Source organism: Mandrillus leucophaeus, unplaced genomic scaffold (assembly GCF_000951045.1).
Source record: "Mandrillus leucophaeus isolate KB7577 unplaced genomic scaffold, Mleu.le_1.0 Scaffold216, whole genome shotgun sequence".
NCBI classification, from domain to species: domain Eukaryota; kingdom Metazoa; phylum Chordata; class Mammalia; order Primates; family Cercopithecidae; genus Mandrillus; species Mandrillus leucophaeus.
Window position 1 is genome coordinate 698764 of NW_012102210.1, and position 24807 is coordinate 723570.

Below are 24807 nucleotides of genomic sequence, written 5' to 3' on the forward strand. Positions count from 1 at the left end.
ATATAACACAAAAATAGCGAATATCTGTGAATCCGGTACCTAGGTCACAAAAGAGAACATTGACAGTACCTGGAAGTCCCTTGCTTACTTCTTCCGAATTCTTACACTCTCCCTTTTTCTCACAAGTAATCACTAGTTTTCTAATGCCATAGTTGAGTTTTGCCTGTTTTCAACTTTACATAAACAAAATCATAGAGTGTATATTCTTTGGGCTTTTACTTCCTTAGGAGTATCAATTTTTGTAACTTTATTCTTTCTAGATCATTTCTATGCTTCAGTTTATATGTCTATAGATAGTATCTATAGAATTAAATTACCCTTTAAGGATGACCTTTCATATCTCACCTGTAAGGTTTTCTTTGTGTATGTGTGTTTTTAAAAATAGGGTGTTGAGAAAATATTTTTATTACTTAAAAAAAAAATTCTTTTATTTTTAATTTTTGTGGGTACATGGTAGATATATATATTTATGAGGTACATGAGATATTTAGATACAGGCATGCGGTGTGTAATAATCACATTATGGAAAATGGGATATCTGTCCCCTCCAGCATTTATTCTTTGTGTATCAAACAGTCCAGTTATACTCTTATAATTGTTTAAAAATGTACCATTAAATTATTTTTTACTATAGTCACTCTGTTGCGCTAGCTAATACTAGGTCTTATTCATTCTGGTTTTTTTTTTTTTTTTTTTTTTTGGTACCCGTTAATTATCCCCTCCTACCTCCTATTACCTTTCCCAGTCTCATAACCGTCCTTCTACTTTCTGTCTCCATGAGTTCAGTTGTTTTAGATCCCACAAATTGTGGGATTTTTTAGATACTACAGATAAGTGGGAACATGTGATCTTTGTCTTTCTGTGCCTGGCTTATTTCACTTAATATAATGACTTCCAGTTCCATCCATGTTATTTTAAATAACTGAATCTCATTCATTTTTATGGCTGAATAGTACTCCATTGTGTATATGTGCCACATTTTCTTTGTTCATCTGTTGATGGACACTTAGTTTGCTTTCAAATCTTAGCTAATGTGAACAGTGCTGCTAGAAACGTGGGAGTGCAGATATCTCTTTGATATACTGATTTCTTTTCTTTTGGGTATATATACCCAGCAGTGGGATTGCTGGATTGTGCGGTAGATCCTATTTTTAGTTTCTTAGGACCCTTCACACTGTTCTCCATAGTGATCGTACTAATTTACGTTCCCACCAACAATATACTGAGGGTTCCCTTTTCTCCACATCCTGGCCAGCATTTGTTTTTGCCTGTCTTTTGGATAAAAGCCATTTTAACCGGGGTAAGATGATATCTCATAGTAGTTTTGATTTGCATTTCTCTGATGATCAGTAATGTCGAGTACCTTTTCATGTGCATTTTTGCTGTGTGTGTCATCTTTTGAGAAATGTTTCTTCAGACCTTTTGCCCATTTTTTTTTTATCAGAATATTAGATTTTTTTTTCCTGTACAGTGGCTTGAGTTCCTTCTTTATTCTGCTTATTAATCCCTTGTCAGATGGACAGTTTGCAAATATTTTCTCTCATTTTGTGGGTTGTCTCTTTGTTGTTTCCTTTGCTCTGCAGAAGCTTTTTAACTTGAAGTGGTTCCATTTGTTCATTTTTGTATAGCATTTGCCTATGCTTGTGGAGTATTACTGAAGAAATCTTTGCCCAGACTGATGTCCTGGAGAGAGAGTTCCTCCAGTGTTTTCTTGTAGTAGTTTCATAGTTTGAGATCTTAGATAAAAGTCTTTAATCTATTTTTACTTGATTTTTGTATATCTTGAGAGATAGTGTTCAGGTTCATTAATGCATATGGGTATCCAGTTTTCCCAGCTGGTACCTCCCTAGGTTATATGCCACCCTAGTCCACTAGCTCTAATCCCAGCCCCAGTCCTAAGAGTTGCCTAGGAGTTGTAGTCCTTGTGTCCTAGACTGCCTTTCAGGTTTACCTAGGACCCTGTGAAGGGGTGGCCTGCCCCTCCACACCTGTGGGTGTTTCTCGTTAGGTGGAATGAGAGACTTGAGAAAAGAAATAAGACACAGAGACAAAGTATAGAGAAAGAAAAGCTGGGGCCCAGGGGACCGGCGCTCAGCTTACAGAGGACCCACGCGGGCACCGGTCTCTGAGTTCCCTTAGTATTTATAGATAATTATCTTTACCATCTTAAAGATCAGGGAGTGGCAGGACAATAGGATCGTTTTTAGGGAGGAAATCAGCAGTAAGACATAAGAACAAGGATCTCTTGTGACATGAATAAGTTCAAAGGAAAATCCTGTGCCTAGAGATAAACCTTTTAGCAGCATTGTTTCATCCTATCACATGGGGATAAACCTTGGACAATACCTAGCTTTTCTAGGAACAAAGACACACCCTGCACGCCCAAAATCCATTAAACCTTGAGTTACCACAGCACATGTCTCTTGCAACAAGGTTGGGGGTAGGGCCGCAGATTAACAGCATCTCAAATACAGAACAAAATGGAGTCTCTTATGTCTACTTCTTTCTGTATAGACACAGTAACAGGCTGATCTCTTTCTTTTCCCCACACCCTGGAGCACTTGAGCCCATGGTAGTGAGGCTTGCCAAGAAAGTCAGGTTCTTATTGCTGGGATGGATGATTCCTCTTTGGCTAGATCTGGTCCAAAGGCTCCGTCAGTGCATGGGCACTAGCTGAGCCCAGCATGGCTTTCCTGTCCCTCCCTTAAGTGCACAGACTCTGTCCATGTTGTGGGGCCAGATGGGGGAGGTGTGCTGTCAGGGATTTAAGGCTGTCTCTCCTACCCTCTTCAATGTCTCTTTCAGTGATACAAAGTCAAAACCAGGTAGTATGATTGCTCACGTGATATTTGGTTCTTGTGATGATGCTTTTCTGTGTGCAGATAGTTGTAAAATTTGGTGTTCCTGCTGGGGGTGGGATGAACAGTGTAGGCTTCTATTCTACCATCCTGCTCCACCCAGTAATTTAGTTTTTCTACTTGCTGTGGAATGGCTACTTTATAGGGGTTCTATAACACACATTTGTCCATAATTTGATTTGGTAGTCTAACCATGTTAGTACATTTAGATTTGCCTCATTCTTTTTAACTTCTCTATAGTGTTTCTCTGTATGAATATACCACAGATACATTATTAATTCCTTACTGATTGATATTTAGGTTGTTTCTAGAAACAGAACTTTAGTTAACACCTTGTGTACCTTGACAGGCCATCTTTTGACATTTATGATAGTGTTTTTTTAGGTGATACCTACCCAATGGAATGGTTGGTTTGTAGATGCGCAGTAATGGATAATGTAAGATTGCTCACTAAATAACTGTAATATAATTTACTCCTTGGTAATTTATGAGAGTGTTACCAACATCTTAATTTCTTCAGCTTTAAAAATGCATCATATGGAAAATGATACCTAGTTTTAATTTGCATCTTTTGATTATTCATTAACTTCATCTTTTTGTATAATTGTTAGCTATATCTATTAACTGTTTAAGTGAGTTGTCTGTATCTTTTCCTATTCTGTTATTATCATTTTAAAAATATTCATTTGAAGGTGCATGAATATTGTGCATTCTGGACACTAATTTTGCATTTTATGTAAGAAGTGTTTTCTTATAGTGTGTTGCTTGTGTTATGCATACATATAACGAGTTTGAATTTTTTTTTTTTTGGCAGAGCCTCGCTCTGTTGCCCAGGCTGGAATGCAGTGATGCTATCTTGCCTCACTGCAAGCTCTGCCTTCTGGGTTCACACCATTCTCCTGCCTCAGCCTTCTGAGTACCTGGGACTTGAGGTGCTCGCCACTAATAGAGATGGGATTTCACCATGTTAGCCAGGATGGTCTTGATCTGACCTCGTGATCTGCCCGCCTCGGGCTCCCAAAGTGCTGGGATTACAGGCATGAGCCACCTCACCCGGCCAAATTTGAAATTTTTGTGTACTCAAATTTATTGGTATTCTATGGCTTCTGTGATTTTTTTCTTTATTTTTTTTTTGCCTGTGACACAACCTCAGGAGGTCCCAAGGACATGTGCCCCTCTTTTTGAGATAGGGTTTCACTCTGTCACCCAGGCTGGAGTGCAGTGGCACAATTTTGGCTCATTGCCACCTCTGCCTCCCAGTTCAAGTAATCCTCCCATGTCAGCCTCCTGAGTACCTGGGACTACAAGTGCAAGCAACCACGCATAGCTAATTTTTTATTTTTTTTTTTTGTAGATAAGAGGTCTCACTTTGTTGCCCAAGGTGATCTCACACTCCTGGGCTCAGGTGATTCTCCTGCCTCCGCCTCCCAGAGTGTTGGGATTACAGGTGTGAGTTACTGTTCCTGGCCTGCTTTTTTCTTTTGTCTTTTTAAGAATTTTCCTGTGCTCAGGAGAATGGCGTAAACCCGGGAGGTGGAGCTTGCAGTGAGCTAAGATCCGGCCACTGCACTCCAGCCTGGGCGACAGAGCGAGACTCCATCTCAAAAAAAAAAAAAAGAACTTGCCTGTGCTAGTGCCTAGAAGATTTTATTCCTTAATCTATTACTTGCAGCATAGTATAGGATTGGAATCAGTATTATTTCCAAAGTGGGAGCCAGTTAGCCTCAACACTGTTTATGCCTAATTTATCCTTCCTTGTTGATTTGAAAAGCTGCTTTTATTTGTATAAATTCTGTATACATAGATGTGTTTCATACTCTTCTGCTGTGGCAATACTATGTGGTTTCTGTTATAGCAGTTATTATAACTTCATAATATTTCCCTCTCTTTCTTGTAGAGTTATTTTTCTTGGTTTATTCATTTTGGTTAATGTTTTTCCTCTTTATTTAAATTTTGTTTAAACTTGAACATTTATTCCTGCACATTAGTTTTAGAATCAGTTTAAGTACTCTTAAAAAAAACTTACTGGAATTTAATTAATACTGTGTTGAGTTTGTAATAGTATTTTTACAACATTAAGTCTATCAAAAAACATGGTTCGTTGGCTGGTGGCTCATGCCTGTTATCCTAGCATTTTGAGAGGCTGAGGTGGGCAGATAACTTGAGCTCAGGAGTTTGAGACCAGCCTGGGGCAATATGATGAAATCCAGTCTCTACTAAAAATACAAAAATTAGCTGGGTGTGGTGGTGCGTACATGTAGTCGTAGCTACTCAGGAAGAGGCTGTGGCAGGAGGATTGCTTGAGCCCACGAGGTGGAGAGGTCGCAGTGAGCTGAGATGGCACCATGGCACCCCAGCCTGGGCAACAGAGTCAGGCTTTGTCTTAAAGAACATGGTTTGTTTATTTAGATTTCCTTTTATGCCCTTTAGCAAGTTTTATTTTATTTTTTTTCCATGAAGTTCTTGAACATTTTATGGGGGTTAAATTTATTATTTTACTTATTTTTACATATAGCTATTAGAGAGGATCTTTATTTTTTAGTTCTCATATGTTTTCTAGTTAGTTACTACTAGAGTAACTTGTCATCCTAGTTTATACCTGCTACATGCCATACATTTATTCCCATTGTCCTGGTTTGGATAATTAAATCGTGTGGCCTTAGTTATTACCAATGTTACCATTTAGGATTTCATTGTTTCAAATAACAGAAAACCTCACTAGTAGGTTGTTAACAAATAAGAGAGATATTTATCTCATAACAGAAATCTGCATGTAGGTGGTCCAGTGCTGGTGTAACAGCGCCATAGTATCTTCAGGAACCCCGCCTTGTCGTCCAGCACTACTATCTTTAGAATGTGTCTTTCATCCTCAGTTGTAAGATGGTTTCTGCGCCTTCTTGCATCTTTTCTATCTTCAAGACATAAAGGAATAAAAATGAAGAGCAAAGTGAGTTTTTGTTTTCTTTTCTGGAAAGAATGAGTTCCCCAGCAGCATTTGCCTGCATTTGATTTACCAGAACTACCAGACACATGGCCATCTAGTTGCAGAGGCAGTTAAGGAGAAACAAGGATTAAATATATAATTTAAGAACTTAAACTTTATTCCGTAGAGAGGTATATGTTCAAGGTTTTTGAACCGGGGCATGACATAATAAAATGGAGATTAGAAGGATTCGTTTGGAAATGGTCTGGAGAATGAGTTAGGCAAATGATTCTGGAGGCAAAGAAAGCCTAGCAGATTGATTAAAGTGGAGAAGAGCACTGAAGTCCAGTTAGAAAACTCATTTAATCAATATACTCAGCCTTTTGTGATAATGGTAATGATTTGGGGGTAGACTAGTAACCTTGAAAACAGAAAGGAATAGTGGCTTGTCTTAGCGACTGTCCAGAAAGACTCAGCTGATCATTAAATTTTGGGAATTGTTGAGAAGGCCAGTTTTCTTTCATTCTAAACAGTTAACATAGTTAAGGATAAGGAACATAAGTAAGGATACATTTAAGGAAATAGAATGTTTAAAATAGCTTAAAAAATTCTCTTGGCCAACTTTTTGATGAAGTTGGTAAGGTAACAATGTAAGTCTAAGAGCCCAGGCATATTTACTGTCATGATTTTCTTAGTAATGAACAGGGTAAAGAAAATACTAGCACTAAAATCTAGAAAACATGCCATTTTCATGGCAAATATTAATGTTCTCCAGCTACGTATTGTTTGGATGATGCTGGAACAAGAGGGCTAACTCATGACACCTCTGTTGTGATAGAGCAACATGCCTAGGGATTGAATGGAGGGAACTCCTAACAGAATTTGAGTTGTGCCTTCTTCATATTGGAAGTATGTGGGCATTTGGTTTTTTTTGTTGTTGTTGTTTGTTTTGTTTGTTTTGTTTTGTAAATAAGTGTCTGAGGCAGGAAGGGGCAATCTTTTTGGTGTGTTACCACTTCAAGTTTTTCTACCAGTGCAAGCCAGAAATAAGCTGAAAGAACAAACTAGGAAAAAGAAGAGCTGTTCTATAGCTTTCTTGGTCTAGATCTTGTTTTTGGCATGGCATGTCAAAATGTAGAAAAACTTACCTTCCCAACATTTGATATTTCATGTTAGGACTGCCTCTGACTCTAGCTGTGTTTCATGTGACATCCTTTTCATTTTGCTGCTTCTGGGAATCAGTAAATATTACAGAAAAGGTATTCTATATCCCTGTGTTAATACGGATTTGTACAACTCTTGTCAGAAACTAGGTAACCTAGTCTTTAATAATAACCTTGCAACCTAGTCTTTAATAATAATAATAATTTAATAATAATCTCGACATCCATTCTTAGCAGTGATTCTTAAGTCTTTTTGAGCTACTTCTTGCCCCACCATTATCAGTAATCTAATGAAAGCAAACATTCTTTTTTCTCCCAGAGAAAGGGTCATATACTCATACTTTAAAAGTTTTCTTTAAAATATTAGAAGCCCAGCGCAGTGGCTCACGCCTGTAATCCCAGCACTTTGGGAGGCTGAGGCAGGATAATTGCTTGAGCTCAGGAGTTTGAGACTAGCCCGGGCAATATAGTGAGATCTCATCTCTACAGAAAATTTAAAAATTGACCAGGTGTGGTGGTATGCATCCAGTTGCTGGGTAGGGTGAGGTGGGAGGATCGCTTGAGCCCGGGAGGCGGAGGTTGGCTGGGTGATGGAGTGAGATCCTATCTCAAAAAAAAGGGGACTAGGAGATGGTCAGGAGCCCTTGATGTGGAAAGAAGTAGGATCAGATTTCTAATAAAACCCTTTTAGCCATGAAATACTACTGCGGTTCAACCTTTTCCAAAAAACTCAATTTTTAAAATTTCAATTCAGTGTTTTCAGCAGGATTCATGGGAACATTACAATTAAAATTGGAGCAAGTAGTCAACTAAGAAGATTGCATGGATATGAAAAATAGTGCTGGGCGTTAGTGAACAATTGAGCATTACAGAAAATCTAATGAATTAACAAGGAGATAAAAACGAAAATATGCAATCAGAATTCGGATGAGAGGTTTTCATTTTAATTCTGAAACTATTTCTTATTAGTTAAGTATCTGTTACGCATCTGTTGTGTCAGGCATTGTAACATCTACAGAAGATGCAGTGGTGAGCAAGAGACGTGTGATCCTACTCTTGGTGTGAAAGTTTAAAAGAGTGAAAAATGATTAGAGGAAAGGCATGGTAGATATATTTAGAAGATGCAATCTGTACATAAGTGGAATTCCAGAAAGAGGACATCACTTAAATACTGAGGATTTTAAATTTCATGGTTATGGTGGGGCACCTTATAGTGATCTAGGCAGAAAACAGTTTAACTATACAAAGAAATAGTCTAGCCTTAGATGGCAGAGCAACACATTCTTAAGAGTTGGGTGGGAAAAAGATTGTGATTCATTGTAATTGAGTACATTCATTTCAAGTGGAATCCTAAGGTGTGTGTTAGGGCAGTATTTATTCTCAGACTTGCATGGACTTAGAAGGTATTTCACTAATACATCTTTTTCCAAAATGTTAAAATGAAGAACGTAAGAAATGGAGAAGTTATTATATAAAATGTTGGCAGTGAACAATGAAACCAGTTAAACATAGACTAAAATCTAAATAATCATATTTTTATAAAATAAATTTCAAGAAATATCACTTAAAATTACCAGAAACACAATTTTCATCTGAAATGTATAATCAAAAATTGGAATGTAGCCAAGGAGTAAAGGCTAAAAGTTTCAACTTACACGTTGGAACTCAGTAGTTTCAAATTTCTTTTAAAATTGAAAGTTACCATTCGTAAAATAGAACTAGAACTAATTTCTTCTAAATAATTGAGTTGAAGGACTGTGTGGGATAAAATCCCATATAGTGCAAAAAGAAATGACGAGAGTGCCCAAAAAGAACAGAAAGTATAAAATTGCATGAGAACAGTTATGATGAAATTCAGATCAAGTTAACAAATATTTGCTGAATGTTAAAGCACGACTTTATGCACTGGAAATAGAATATTGAAGAAAACAAAGTCCCCGGTATCACAGAGTTTTAACTTCAAGGGATAGGGAGAGAAAGACCACAAATAAGTTAAAAATGCATACATAAATTATGTTTGTTTTCAACCAGTGTTATGGTAAAAAAAAAATTAGGAAAGGGGAATAGAAGTATTCTTGTTGGGAAATGAAGAGCTGTGCAACTTTCAGTAAGGTAGTTGGGGAAGATCTCATTGAAAAGGTGATATTTGAGCAAACACTTGAAGAAGATGAGGGAACAAACCACATCCTGGATTGAGAGCATTCCAGACAGAAGGAACAGCACCTGCAAAACCTATGCCTGTGTAGCATCTTAGAGGAGTAGAAAGGATGCTTGGGGGTTGGAGTGAAGAAGTGTAGGAAGAAGTGTATTGTGGTTTGGGAGTTAGAAGGTAGGTGGAACATATGTTGTAAACTCTTAGAGGCCGTTGTAAGAGGCCTCTGGCTTTTTTTCCTTGAGTCTAATGAGAAGTTTTGAGTTGCAGAACAGCAGGTTCAGTCTGGTTTTATGTTGTGAATAGAGAGTGGGTGAATCCCAAGGACTGAAGCAGAGATGGTTAGGAGGCAGTTGTAGTAATCAAAGCAAAAGATAGCAGTAGATTAGACCAGGGTGATAGCAGTTGAACTTTAGACATCTGAAATGTCACAGTGCTATAAGAAACCATGTTTTTGAAAGATACAGTAGTTCCCCCTATCTGAGGCTTGGCTTTGCAGTTTTAGTGGTCAGTTGTGGTTTGAAAATACTGAATAGAAAATTCCAGAAATAATTAACATATTTTAAATTGTGCCCCGTTCTGAGTAGCATGATGAAATTTCATGCAGTCCAACTCCAACCCACTGGGGCTGTGAATCATTGCTTTGTCTAGAGTTATCCATACTTTATATGCTATGTGCCCACTAGTCACTTAACAGCTGTCTTGGTTATCAGATTGACCGTCACTGTATTGCAGTGCTTTGTGTTTAAATAACCCTCATTTTACTTAATAATGGCCCTAAAGTGCAAGTATGGTGATGCTGGCAATTTGGATGTGCCAAAGAGAAGCTGTAAAATGCTTCCTTTAAGTGAAAAGGTGAAAGTTCTCAACTTAATAAGGAAAGAAAAAAATTGTATGCTGAAGCTAAGATCTACAGTACAGTAAGATGTTTTGACAGACCATATTCACGTAAGTTTTATTACACTACATTGTTACAACTTTTTTTAAAATTTAAAATATGGAATGCCTAACAAATACATGTGTCATCCTTGCACAGGGGCCATGCTAATTACGGTATCATTCCAATTTTAGTGTATGTGCTGCTGAAGAGAGCATTTTTCTATTTTTTTTATTGTTGATCTCTTACTATGTCTAATTCATAAATTAAACTTTCATGTATATATAGGAAAAAACATAGTATATATAGGGTTCAGCACTAGCACGGTTTCAAGGCATCCACCGGGGGTCTTGGATAAGGGGAAACTGAATGATAAGAAAACGCAGATGAGTTGTAAAAGATGAGATGTAAAATTAGGCTGTGTAATCACAAATTGAAAAAAAATGTCTTTATAAATAGAAAAAGGTAATAAGCATGTATCCTTTAGAATAGGAAGATTTTATATTTTTTTGTTCTATATTTTTAAAATTGCTTTATACTAAATTTCTTTTGTTCAAAATATTTTTCCTACATAGAACAAAGAGGTGAAGAGAAAGACTTTAGAGTCAAAGAAAGTATCTGCATCTACCTTAAAGTAAGTGACTCTGATTTCGTATGTGAGAATGAAATGTACATGTGACTTAAGAAATTTTAATTTTTAAAACTGCATTTTTAATATATTTTATCACTATAACTACAATTTAAGAGGGATATCACTCCAGTTGAATTATTTTAAACGTTTTTAGGTTTAAATATTACATTTTTAGGATTTTGAAGAACTTGGAATTCCTAAGTTGCTGCTAACTTTTTTTTCTCCTTTTAAATAGAAGAGATGCAGATGCTTCAAAAGCTGTTGAAATTGTTACTTCAACTTCTGCTGGTAAGTTGTTACTTTTAACATTCTTTCAAATGAATGTATCTTGTCAGTTTAGTAGAAACTTAGATGATGATGCTAGGAAGACACTATTGTGCTTTAATGAAGGAGACCCAAATTACATTCTTTAATTGACCCATGTATTAAGCAGATGGTTAATATTTAGTGCTGTGTAATTACAGAATCTCTGCTGGAGTAAATACAACAAATCTAAGATAATGTATATGAAATATCTATCCTAGTTCCATAGTTAATAGCTGCTTTTTACATGTTTAGGTTAGTTATGCAATATCTCCCTCCATCCCCTCCCGATAAACCCACAAGACAAAACCTGAGAAAGGTATGTTAAGATTGCTTATCTGGTCTCTTTTGATTTTGAAGGTTAATTGAGAGCCAAAAGGCAAGCAAAAAAAGACTATCCAGAAATGGATATTATCATACTCATGTGATAAAATCTATTTCTTTATACTCAGGAAAATACTTGAAGCCATCATTATGAATCTAGTTAAATATTGCATACAGTTTTATAATCCGAGTTCTCTTTTTTCTTAGTCCATTTAGGACTAGAAAGGTGGAAAAAAGTTTTGAGACTAGTACTAGTGAGAATAAATAGCTCAATGCTGAAAGGAAAGAAAAGCTAAAATAAGGCAGACACAAATTTAGGAACTTACGTTGCGTTTTGTGTGTTCTGTTTGGGGAAGGTAAAAATATAGTGTGTTTTGGTTTTTCTGCCTGGAATGAGATAAGAATTTAGGTACTAAGTTTTACTAGTGAGGTGAAAATTGGATTGTATGGAATATCTCATTTCCCTGTAGTTTTTAGTTGCATAGAGTACTGAAGTATTGAAGGTTAGTAGAGATACTATGAATGGCTTCTGGAAGACAGTACATTTTGATTAAGATTTTAAATTAGGTAACGTTATGTGAAGAGATAAAATGTGGAGGCAGAAGATTACTTCATGTGGGGGACACATAACAAGGGTAACAAAGTGGAGTTATTCTACTGATTGAAGGCCTTGAAGGGTCATGCTGAGAAGTTTTCAAATTTGACCCCATTAGTAGCATTTTCAGAATGTGTTGTATTAAAGATTAATTTCTGAAAGACGTTTTGGGTAAAAAAGTTTGGGGTGTGTGTTACAGCTATTTTTTCTCTTTTGAAAAAATAATTCACAGAACACGTTTTACGAAGTCCTTCAGGAAAAGAAACCTATTTAGCTTTGTTTAGTCCACTGTTTCTTATAAGCTTGGCAAAAGTGCACTCTATTTTTTCTGTATAAGAGCTAGCAACTATTGGTACAGACTGGGAAATTGCAGTAGAGAATATGGAGCCACTCACTAATTGTTTAGGATTCTTATATAGATTGGATAAATTGGAGAGATGTAAAAATCCCGCTGAGAAAACACAGTTGGGCTTCACTTTGGAATGATTAGGACCTGATGTGAAAAAGGTTAATTTAAGTGATGTGAGGAGGTAAAATTTGCATTTTATTGTATGGAATTTTTTAGTAAATGAGTTTAAAAAAATTTTTAAGTAATAAAAAATTTCCAAGTTTCAGTCCTGATAGGTTTTACTAAGAGTGTGATGATATTATTGATTACAATTGGAAAACTCACAGTGGTGTCTTTGAATTTGGGAGTAGGACCTTAGATTTCACCATTACCAAATTTCAGCTGTCACAGGTATCTGCTGGAGGTATTCTTTAGTCAGCCAATCATGTGGCATTGAAAGTGAGATACTTGGGAATTTTTTTAAGTTGGTCTAAATTTTGAAAAGCTAAGTACTTCCTTCCAATATAAATGTAGAAAGAAAAAGGAACCTCTAAACAGGACTGAGAAAGTGACAGGTGAGAAAGAAGGGTACTTGATAATTTTTTGAGATCTGCTCAGATTGAAGAGTGACAGGAAGAGTTAATTAGGGCAGTTTTAAGGATAAATTTGATTATAAGCACAGGGAGGAAGCAAGAGTGTAATTTGATCATAAATGGAAACATTAGAGCTCTTACCCAGTACTAATTAAAAAGAAAAATAGTAATTATTGAGTACCTATTATATGCCATGATAGGGGGTACTTTGTAGAGGCTTAGGATGTATCAGTGGACCAAATAGGCATCCCACCAGACAGTTTACATTTTTAACTTGAGATGACAAATATAAAATATAAAATAAACATTAAATAACACAAGTTTTAGAAAATGAGAAGTTCTGTGACACAGAGCAAAAGCAGAACCAGGGTAAAGGTGATGCAGGATTAGTTTGTTTTAAAGTTAGAATTTAGTATACAAAATGAGGTAAAAATGACTTATTAAGTAGACAGGCCTACTAACACAATCTGTTCCAGAAGAGAGAAAAGAAGGAAAAGAAGCCTAACATTTGTGGGTATGATGTTTATGCTGGGCACATAGTATATTTATGTTACTTTGTTTAATCTTTCAGACCGTTCTTTGAGTTATAGTTAATGTTTGGCTGGGTGCAGTGGCTTGTGCCTATAATCCCAGCACTTTGGGAGGTTGAGGTGGACGGATCACCTGAGGTCAGGAGTTCAAGACCAGCCTGGCCAACCTGGTGAAACGTTGTCTCTGCTAAAAATGCAAAGATTAGCCGCGTGTGGTGGTGGTAGTCCCAGCTACTCGGGAGGCCGAGGCACGAGAGTCTCTTGAATCTGGGAGGCAGGGGTTGCAGTGAGCCAAGATCGTGCCACTGCACTCCAGCCTGGATGACAAGAGCAAGACTCCACCTCAAAAAAATATATTGTTCTCATTTTCTAGAAGAGATAGATTCAGAAAGGTTAAATGAGTCAGGGTCACATGGAGGAGTTAGAATTTGAATGCAAAACTATGATTCCAAAGCTTTGTGCATATACTAAATTACCTCCCTCAGGAATGAAAACTTGTTGATCTCCTTGGATCACTACTTTTCTCCAGCCTTTCTAGTTTTCCTAACAATCTTTTCCTCTTCTCATGTCATACTTTTCTTCCTGGGTGGTTTCTTTTTTTTTTTTTTTTTTTTGAGACGGAGTCTTGCTCTGTTGCCCAGGCTGGAGTGCAGTGGCCAGATCTCAGCTCACTGCAACCTCTGCCTCCCAGGTTCAAGTGATTCTCCTGCCTCACCCTCCCGAATAGCTGGGATTACACACATGCGACACTATGCCTGACTGATTTTTTTTTTTTTTTTTAAGTAGACATGGGGTTTCACCATGTTGGCCAGGCTGGTCTCAAACTCCTGACCTTAAGTGATGCACCCACCTCAGCCTCCCAAAGTGCTGGGATTACAGGTGTGAGCCACCATGCCTGGCCCTCTTTCTGGGTGATTTCTTTCCTGTCAGTCTTTAAGGACATCTCCCATACATACATAAACTCTTCTATCCCCTTGAGTATACTCTTCTCATTTTCTTATATTACAGTTACTACTAATCATCCAGTAGAGTAATTCTTAACGCTGTCTTCTCTTTTCTTCTGTTTGACATAACTCGGATTTCGATAACATCCTTCCTCTTTTCAGCCGGTCAGTGGCGGATCTGTATTTTCCCTTGAATCTACTTCAGCTCTCAGATTCTTTATACGTAGCTTCATCATGCCTATAACTCTTTAATTCAGACCTATCGTCTCACATTTGAACTTTTGAAGATAGCCTCCTGACTGGTATTTTTTATTCCATTCTCTGCTTTATTATACACATTGTTGTCCAGAGGTCTCTTTAAAGCAAATCTGATCATTCTACTTTTAGTGACCAGTGGAATAAAGTCCAAATTCATTGACTTTCCGTAAATTATTCTTTGCCCTTTGACCCGAGATTATCTTTTGAACCTATTAACAGTCAACTACGTACTATTTTCTAGTCACTCAGTATAGTTTATTTTCCATGTTATTTCATTGCTTCTTTATTTATGCTATTTGCATAGAATTGATGTCTGACTTCATTTAACTTTAGTAAGCACTTAATAGGTCACAGGCAAGGTACTGAAGATAAAAAGTCAGTTAAGACTCCTTTTGGGGAGAGTTGGGGGACAGATTCTGATTTATCCTGTAAGGCTCATCTCTGATGAAACTTCCTTGATCAAATGATTTTTTTCTCTTTCTGTGGCTTTTCTCTTTTTTATAAATACTATGTCCCCTTTTCTTTTTACCTTTTCAATTCCCAGCTGAATATGGCTTTCTTTTAAATCTAATTATAAAAATAATGAATGTTTGTTGTCAGTAATTTAAAATATTTCAGAAAATGTTTAAAGAAAGTGATTCACACCATTCAGAGATCTCTTGTTTGTTTGCTTAAGTCAGTTATTTCCACCATAAAAACCCTCTGCTCACCTGTGGGAACTCCCACATGTGAGTTCCACCAAATCTTTTAGAAAGCAATATCGATTTCAGCTATACCATGGCATTCAGGGGAAGGGAAAGCTTCCTATAAAAGGGGGAATGAGAAAAGGTGGGGCAACAGGCTAATACATCAAATACTGACAAAGACACTACACACCTATCTGAATGGCTAATATAAAAAATAATGATAGCACCAAATGCTGATGTGTATGTAGAAAAAGTCATACATTGTGTGCAAGAGCAGTTGTGAAATAGTACAGCCATTCTGGAAAAGAGTGTGGAAGTTTAACTTAACAAAACTAAACATGTGCTTACTATGTGACTTATCACCTATACTCTCGAGCACTCATCCCAGAGAAATGAAAACTTACGCTCATACAAAAGCCTATACACGAATATTTATGGGTACTTTGTTTTTAATTGTCCCAAACTGGAAACAACCCAAATGTTCTTCAGTGGATGAATGACTATTTTAAAAAGTTTTATATTATAAAATTTCACGTATATCATATTGAAATGAAATTACAGAGAGAGAACAGATTAGTGATTGTCAGGGTTGGTGGGAGGGAGGTGACTATTGCTATAAATGGGTTTTAGAAGAGATCATTATGAAGGAACTGTTCTGTATGTTGGCTGGTGGTAATCACACTGATATACACCTATGATAAAATTTCACAGAGCTAAGTACACATTGTGTGTAAAATGAGTGAAATCTGGATGTTGGTAGATGGTATCAATTGTATCAATTTTCTGTCTGTGATACTGTACTACAGTTATACAAAGTGTTAACCATTGGAGGGAAACTGGGTAAAGGGTATATGGGGTCTCTCCCTCTTACTTCATACAACTCCATGTGAATTTATAATTATCCCAAAGGTGAAAGTTAAGTATTTTTTTTAATGCTGACAGCTTTCATGAAACTGTAGAACAATTATATTTAGGAATAATAATGTTAAATTTTAGTGTAAAATTTTAACATATAGTGTCTGCGAGCACTTTGAATAATGGACTATTCTCAAGAGAGGGTTGTATTGGAAGTATAAAGATGGTTCAAAATGAGGAAATCTGTTAATTCAATTCTACCATATTAAAAAAAGGAACGTATGAACCTTTCCATAAATACTGAAAGGGGTATTAACTTCAACATCCATTTCTAGCATTTAAAAAAGAATTCTTAGCATGGGCAACATAGTGAGACCTAGTCTGTATCAGAAATTAAGAAATTATCTGGGCATGTTGGCATGTGCCAGTTACTTGCAAGGCTGATCTGGGAGGATTGCTTGAGCCCAGGAGGTCGAGGCTTCAGTGAGCTGTGATCGTGCTACTGTACCCCAGCCTATGCAGCAGGGTGAGACCCTGTCTCCAAAAAAAAAAGAAGTTTCTTAAATATGGTATGTGTGTATATATACTTTTTTATGCACACACATATACAAGTACACATATGTTAAAAGCCAGCATATGCATAATAATATGCTTAATAATGCATGAGATGCATTCCCATTAAACTGAGACTATGTATCAGCACTTCTTTGAGTTAAAATAAATATTTTTTAAAACTAATAACCATTAACCAGTACAATGTAATTCAGGAGGCATGGAAATTGGAAAGTAGGATACACCATTATTTGCAAATATGATAGTATGATGGAGAACCTAAGAGAATCAATTATACAGTGCTATTTAATTATAATTACCCATCTTAATTCTCTAATATGTAATGTTTAATTGCTTTATTTATAAAGAAGAGCTCCTTATGTAATCTAATATTAAATAGTCCATTTACAGTAAAAAAAAGTAGAAGTTATAAAAAGAAAACTAAAATATTAAAAGGCATAAAATGAGTCTTAAATGAAAAAACAACCTTCTTGGATAGAAGGCTTCACTGTTACAAAATGCCTTTTTTTTCTTTCTTTCTTTTCTTTTTTTTTTTTTCTGTTGTCCAGGCTGGAGTTCAGTTGTAGAATCTCAGTTCACTGCAGTCTCCACCTCCCAGGTTCAAGTGCTTCTTCTACCTCATCCTCCTGAGTAGCTCGTATTACCGGCCAGAACCACCTCGTCCAGCTAAACCTTTTTTTCTTTATACACTAAGTATAAAGAATAATAGTGATAAAACATTTTAAATTACATAAGCTGATTCTAAGTTTAAGAAATTAACATAGAAGAATAGGCAGGACAGTTCTTTAAAGAAAACAATGAAAACAGACTAACCACAATAAATATTAAAATATATTACAAAGTTCAAAGATTTAGAATCGTTTCACATAGTTATGTAGACAAAAAGTAGGACAGAAGAGAATCCAGAGATATTTCCCAAAACATACAGACCATCAGTAAATTTGTATGATATTTCATATTAGTTGGGAAACAATCAATTATTCATTAGCTACTTTTTTTTTTTTTTACTTTTGATTAAAGTGAAAGCACTCTGCTTGGTGCAGTGGCTCCCGCCTGTAATCCCAGCACTTTGGGAGGCCAAGGTGGCTGGATCACTTGAGGCCAGGAGTTTGAGACCAGCCTGGCCAACGTGGTAAATCCTGTCTCTACTAAAAATACAAAAATTAGCTGGGTGTGGTGGTGCTCTTCTGTAGACCCAGGTACCCAGGAGGCTGAGGCAGGAGAATCGCTTGAACCTGGGAGGCGGAGGTTGTAATGAGCTGAGATCGTGCCACTCAGCCTGGGCAACAGAGCGAGACTCTATCTCAAAAAAAAAAAAAAAGTAAAAGCACTTATATCAAACTGCAGTTGGATCAAAGATTTACTATGATACATAAGATGATAACAGTGTGGAGAATATTTTTGTAAAATTTAGGTTGAGAAGTTCTCGGGAAGACATTTGACTACATAAAATGTATTAGTGCATCAGTATTTTGAGTGACTTTTAAAAAAATTGTTAACCTATGTGTTAATTTTCTTAATATATAAAGAACTCTAATAAAAAATAAAAAAGCCTCAACTCAAAAGATAAATTGGAAAATAGTATGATTAGGCAGATTATAGAGAAAGAAGTAGAGATGACTTTATTTAAACATAAGAAGATGGATACATCTACACTTACAATTAAAGAAAAAAAAATTCTACCAGTTTCCATTTAACATTGGGAAGGTTGATCATTTCAGTTAACCATGTTAGGCTTTTGAAGGAGATTGGTCAGGGTGGGGGGAAAAGTTATAAGGAGACACAAACCTTGGAAGTCCTGGGAGGTTTTGCAAAGCTTCAGGAGAGAATAAAGGCTGAAGGCAGCTGAATTCTCTTACCCTGAGGCTACGGGCAAATAGTAAGGAATTTAGGTAAGTTTATTTACTTTTGCCGACCTTCGATCATCCGACCTTTGATCCTCCGACCTTTGATCATCTGACCTTTCATCATCTGCATGCAGGACTGCTCCCTACAGCGGGGGCAGCAGTTACCCACAGATTGTGTTGGCTCCAGGCCTTCATCATTAAATCTGTACTGAATAAATACAAGCAGCTCCAGCTTATTGGGGCTGCATTCTCTCTTCGGAGTCTCTAAGGCCGAGCAGTTTCCTAGCCGCGCTCACGCAAAATACCTGTGTCTGCGTACTTTTTTCATCCGTCGTTCGGCCAGAGTCAGCGGATCAGACTCAGCAGCTGGTGCCCCTCGTGAGGAACGTTGCAAGGGATCACAGCGGAACCCCCGAAAATGAAGGCGAAGAGATTGTGCAGTCAGTAAGTCATTGGTGCCCGCTCGGGATATCCAAGTTCAGGGGAGTTCTCAAGCTGGAGTTTCATCATGAGACAACAGCTATCCGCACAACAGAAACAGTATATAAAAGTATTGAAACAACTGCGTAAAGATAGCAGAGCCTCGATTTCACAGGCTCAGTTAAGGGACCTAATGCAAACTGTTGTTTCCCATAATCTATGATTCCCAGCAGAAGGAACGCTGGACCTAGAACTCTGGGAACAAGTGGGGAAAAACCTTAAACAGTATCATACACAAGGGCAACGGATCCCAGTAACGTCTTTAACCGTATGGACCTTAGTTAGGGCTGCTTTGGCCCCGCTGTACGCAGAAGAGCCCAAGAAGGGAAGGGAGGAGGAACCATCACCTACCTTAGTGCCACCGCCTCCTCCCTCATCACTGCCATTACTGGGTAAAGATACTAAAGAGGAAATGGAGGTTTTCCCTGAGCCCCCTCCCCCAATAAATTGGAAAAAAGACAAGGGATACACTACAGCTGTGGGACCCTGTCTTAGGCAGGTGGCATTAGAAGGGGAGCTCTTAACCTGTCCGGAAATGCAAGATCACCAAGGCGATCAGGTATGTGAACCCATTTCTTTTGACACTTATAAAGATAAGAGAAAGCATTCGCGCAAACACAGCTGTTAGTCCATTTACGAAAGGATTAACTGAAGCCGTAGCAGACAACTTCTGTTTGGCCCCATGGGACTGGTCAGTGCTAGCTAAAACAACTTTAGAGCCCAGTCAGTACCTCCTCTGGAAGGCAGAGTATGATGAGTTGTGTGAGCAACAAGCCAACCAGAATCAATTGGCCAGGCAAGACATAACAGCTGCTGTGCTTCAGGGGAGGGGTTCCTGTGCCAGTGTACAACAACAATTAAGTTTTGTTCCCTAAGCCTATGCACAAGTGTCTGTGTGTGCTCTCAGGGCTTGGAACCGAATTTCTGAAAGCGGAGTTCAACAGGGATCTTTTATAAATGTTCGACAAGGGCCTTAGGAGCCATTTGTTGAATTTATCAATTGGTTAACCCAGGCAATTAAGAGACAAATTAGTCAGCCCAGGGTGCTGATATCTTATTGTTGCAGTTGGTTTATGAAAATGTTAACGTCCACTGCCAGCAAGCAATGCAGACAGTCAGAGGAAAGGCAGCTACGGTCAGGGAACTTACATGAGCATGTCAACTGATGGGGACAAACACACAAAGCCAAAATATTGGCTATGGCAATAAAGCCTCCTAAAGTGAAAAGGGAGAAAAGCCCAAATTGTTTTCTATGTGGAGAGCCAGGTCATATGAAGAGGTAACTCAGGAAAAGAACCCCCTTCTGTATGCCCCCGATGTAGAAAGGAGAAACATTGGGCAAATCAATGCAAGTCCAAATTTGAAAAGATGGCAACCCCATAAGTAATCAGGAAACTTCATGAGGGGCCAGCCCCAGGCCCTGCTCCAAACTTGGGCAGTGCCAGCAGCTTTCCTTGGTCAGTTGGAAAGCCCACAGTCCACTCTTTCAGAACAGCCACCTCTGGGAGCACAGCATTGAACTTTTACTCTGCCCCAACGAATTAGTGCTAAAAGAAGGAGAAGACCCTAAAAGGGTTGCAGCAGGGATCTGGGGCCCACTGCCTCCAGAACGGTGGGATTGGTCCTAGGATGATCAAGCCTATCCAGTAAAGGAATCAGTGTGCTCACGAGAGTAATTGATAGTGATTTTCAAGGTGAGATATTAGTTATGATGGAATGTAAAGGTCAGTCTGCATATTCTTCCTCCTAAATCTAAAATAGCTCAGTTACTACTCTTACCATACTGGGTCCCCAGCGCCCAGGGAAAGGATAAGGGAAGTTTGGAAGCACGGGAGCCATAGGAGTATATTGGAAAAAATTAAGCACTGATCAGAGACCCATGATTACCTTAAAAATTGGAAATAAGAATTTTACTGGCCTACTGGATACAGGGGCAAATATTTCGATTATTAGTGATCAAAACTGGCCAGAAACTTGGCCTTGGGTCACTCAGAAACAAAAATTGTCGGCATCGGGGAAGTGCACACAGCCAAGCAGAGCAGGTGCCCCCTAACATTGGGATTTGGAGGGAAAAAACAGTTACAAAACTCTAATCATGACCGTCCCTGTTAACCTTGGGGATGGGACCTCTTAGCCCAATGGGAGCTGCAAACCCCTTTCTAATAATGACCACTGTTGTTATTCCTCCCCTACCCCTGACGTGGCTCTCTCAAGATCCAATTTGGGTAAAACAGTGGCCTTTAAAGGGAGAGTAATTACAGTGAGCCCACAAATTAGTTGAGCAATTAAAAGCCAGCCATATAGAACCATCAAACAGCCCTTAGAATTTGCCCATTTTCATCATTCCCAAAAGGTCTGGCAAATGGAGACTTGCATGACTTACGGGCTGTCAGTGCTAATTTGCAACCTATGGGGCCTCTTCAACAGAGGCTCCCTTCCCCTGTGGCAATTCTTCAAGATTGGCCTATAGTCGATACTGACTTAGAAGACTGCTTTTATACATTCCTGTTAAAGAACAGGGCAGAGCATAATTTACATTTACCATACTAGCTATCAGTAACGAAAGGGCAGCTCACCAATTTCATTGGAAAATACTCCTCAAGGAATGCTGAGCAGTCCTACCATGTGTCAGCATCATGTAAATCAGGCTTTGCTCCCCAGTAGAAAAAAATTTCTTAATAATTAGATTATTCATTTTGTGGATGGTATTTTACTAGCAGACCCAACAGCCAGTACTTTTAAATTTATATGCCTCTGTTGTAAACTTAAGTTTATATACCTCTGTTGTTAAGAGGTTAATCGTAGCAACTGAAAAAGTACAGATGTCCTCACCTTGGAAATATCTTGGATACATACTAACTTCCTGGTCAGTAAGACCTCAGAAGGTTAAATTAAATACTAGCAATTTACATACCTTAAATGATTATCAGAAATTACTGGGTGATATTAACTGGCATCCTCCTACCTTGGGCATAACTACTGATAAATTACAGAACCTGTTTTCTGTCCTAAAAGGCAATGCTGTCCTAGACTCACTCAGCATTTAACCCCTGCAGCAAAAAGGGAAATTGAGGAAATAGACCAAGTTATTTCTCAGAGGCATCTAGATCGCATAGATCCATGATACTCAGTTCAGTTGTTTGTTTTTCCTGCTAAACACTCCTCTACAGGATTAATAGGACAGATGGCCGCAGGGCTGCGCTTCCTAGAATGTGTTTTTTGCTCACATATTGGGACTAAAACACTATCTCACTATATCCAGCTAGGTAGTAAAGTCATCTATATGGGCCGCAGACGATGCAGTCTGTTGCTAGGTTATGACCCTGATGTCATAAGAATTTTCTTGAGTAAAAATTCGAAGCAGTCTTGCCCCATCACTAGATCTTCAGATAGCACTCTCTGATTATGCAGGCCATATAAAACATGCCCTTCCTGCTGACAAACTATTTCAGTTCTTTTCTTATACTCCTGTAGTTTTGCCAACAAAAGTAGTTCACTCCCTCATACCTAGTGCTTTAACGCTTTTTACTGATGGTTCTGGTGAAAATGGAAAAGCGGCTATTTGATGGAAACCACATAATTCCCTCACTAGATCTGGATTTACTAGCGCTCAGGGAGCAGAGGTTGGAGCCCTAATACTGGCCCTAGAAACCTATTCCTCTCAGCCCATTAACATTGTTAGTGACTCTGTTTATTTGTTGCAAAACCTTGAGACGGCGCTCATAAAGTCTGCTCTCGAGCCCACCCTGAGTGCACCTTTTCTTGGACTTCAGCAATTGCTGGATCAACATACACAGTCAATTTTATCACACATATTCCAGCCCACAGCTCACTGCCTTTCCCACTGGCTTATGGTAGTGATCAAGCAGACCTGCAGGTTATGACGTCACTGCTTGACCAAGCCACCCAGTCGCATCGATTTTTCCACCAAAATTAGAGAAACTTAATTGCAGCTTACCCCAAGACTAGCTAAACAAATTGTCCTGCAATACCCAGATAGCCAGCTCACAGGCACGTCCCCTCCTTCAACAGGTATTAATCGTAGAGGACTAGAACCTAATCAGTTACAGCAACAGATGTTACACACGTCCCTAAATTTGGAAAACTAAGATATGTACATGTATCCGTTGATACCAATTCCTACCTAATTAGCACACGCTCTTCCTGGAGAGTCCACCCGATATATCATTAAACACCTTTTAACTTTTGTGTTTATGGGGTGGCCCACAAAAATTAAAACTGATAATAATCTGGCTTATGCCAGCTCACATTTTCAACAATTTTGTCACACGTGGAGCATCCAACATTCTACAGGCATCCCGTATAACCCCCAAGGACAGGCCATAATAGAACATGCCCTCTCCACCCTTAAAAATATGCTCAGAAAACAAAAGGGGAAAATGAGTAAGGACCCTGCAACACTAGTAGCACAAGCGTTATTTACGCTTAATTTCTTCAATTTAAATGATAAATTTCAATCAGCTATAGAAAAGCACTTTGCTAAATCTTCTCAAGACATAAAACCCACAGTATTATGGAAAGATGTAAATAGTAATGTATAGTATGTCCAAATGAATTGCTAACATGGGGAAGATGATATGCTTGTGTTCACACCCCCCTCAGGCCCTCTTTGGATTCCAGCATGATGCATCAGACCATACCATGGCGTGGCTAGGACCCAACACGGTACCAGAAGTGAAGGAAATGACCCCACAGGACCCGCAGCTCCAGACAACACAGCTTCCTCAGACAACACAAGCCCCAGACATTACCTGGGGGATGCTGAAGAAGACAACTTACAAGGCTGAGCAAATCCTGCTCCAGACACAGAAACCATTCACTCCAGATAATTTGTTCCTTGCTTTGCTCTCTGGTGTAAGTTGCAACTCACATAGGATCCTTTTTAGGCTCTCGCTTTCCCTGCAACCCGTACCTGCTACACTCTGTTGGGCTCATCTCTTAGATCCGCCTTTCTTATGCCCTGTTACCTGGGCAGACACCCCCTTCCAGCCTCTAATAATGTAACTGCTTGGCTAGGAGGGATTGACTTACCCCTAGTAGGGTCCCTTATTAATGGCACACATTGGACTAAGGTGCCAGGTAACACTACATATCACTCCACTGTCCTCCCACTGTGTGTAAGTTTTAAAAGTTCTAACCCTTACTGTGTACCTGCCCAAACAAAATTATGGGTACGTCATGGGCAAAGGAAATGCCTTAACATTCTTGGTTGCCAGTAGCCTCAAACCAGGCAATGCAATCAGTGCCACTTTCCCCAGCATTCCTCCCTGTGCTAAAGAACAAAGCCAGGCAAGTAATGGATTCCACTTCGGCTGGGAGGTCTGTCATGGGGGACAAGCCCTTAGTCTCCAGTTAGGCAATTAGACTGGAGCCCCTGACGGTTGTTTACAGGGTGAACATACTGATGTTTGCGTCCATTGTGATGTCAATCATAGTTTCGTGGCCATGTCCATTCCTTTATGGGATTTGGGCCGAAGAGGGGATGGGATATCCCAGACCCCAGGTGGAGTCCATGCCACCCCAAGACACTTTATGGCATCTGGGACATCTTAGCACCACCCTTACCACCTGGTATGGGACATACCATAATTCCAGTAACAATTATGCTATAACCTTTATACATAATCACACAGATCAGTGCCTGATTTGCACTACTCATCCATATGTTTTTCTTACGGGAACCAGTATTTCCATTACACCCCAAAACTCCATGTTTGTGACCTGAGTGCAAGGACAGGCTTGCCTCACCTCATGTATCACTAATTACAGTATATCTAATTTAAATATTACTAGTGTTATGGTATTAAGGAGGCAATCTGAGACATTCCTACCAGTCAGTTTGATACACTATTGGCAAGTTTCCTCT

At 38.5% G+C, this 24807-nt stretch overlaps 1 protein-coding gene and 1 long non-coding RNA gene across 6 annotated transcripts in view; both read left to right on the forward strand.

Moving 5' to 3' along the window:
* Positions 1–24807, forward strand: part of ZNF638 (zinc finger protein 638) — a 99086-nt gene that overhangs the window by 39903 nt on the left and 34376 nt on the right. For all 5 annotated transcript variants that reach the window (XM_011980647.1, XM_011980646.1, XM_011980651.1 and 2 more), the window contains 2 exons: positions 10549–10607; positions 10840–10892. In XM_011980647.1, coding sequence (XP_011836037.1) covers positions 10549–10607; positions 10840–10892 — 112 coding nt within the window. The remainder of the gene's footprint in view (positions 1–10548; positions 10608–10839; positions 10893–24807) is intronic.
* LOC105540151 lies at positions 4140–7432 on the forward strand. The gene is made up of 2 exons (XR_001006157.1): positions 4140–4263; positions 5150–7432. It is a non-coding gene; the product is annotated as an uncharacterized LOC105540151 (long non-coding RNA).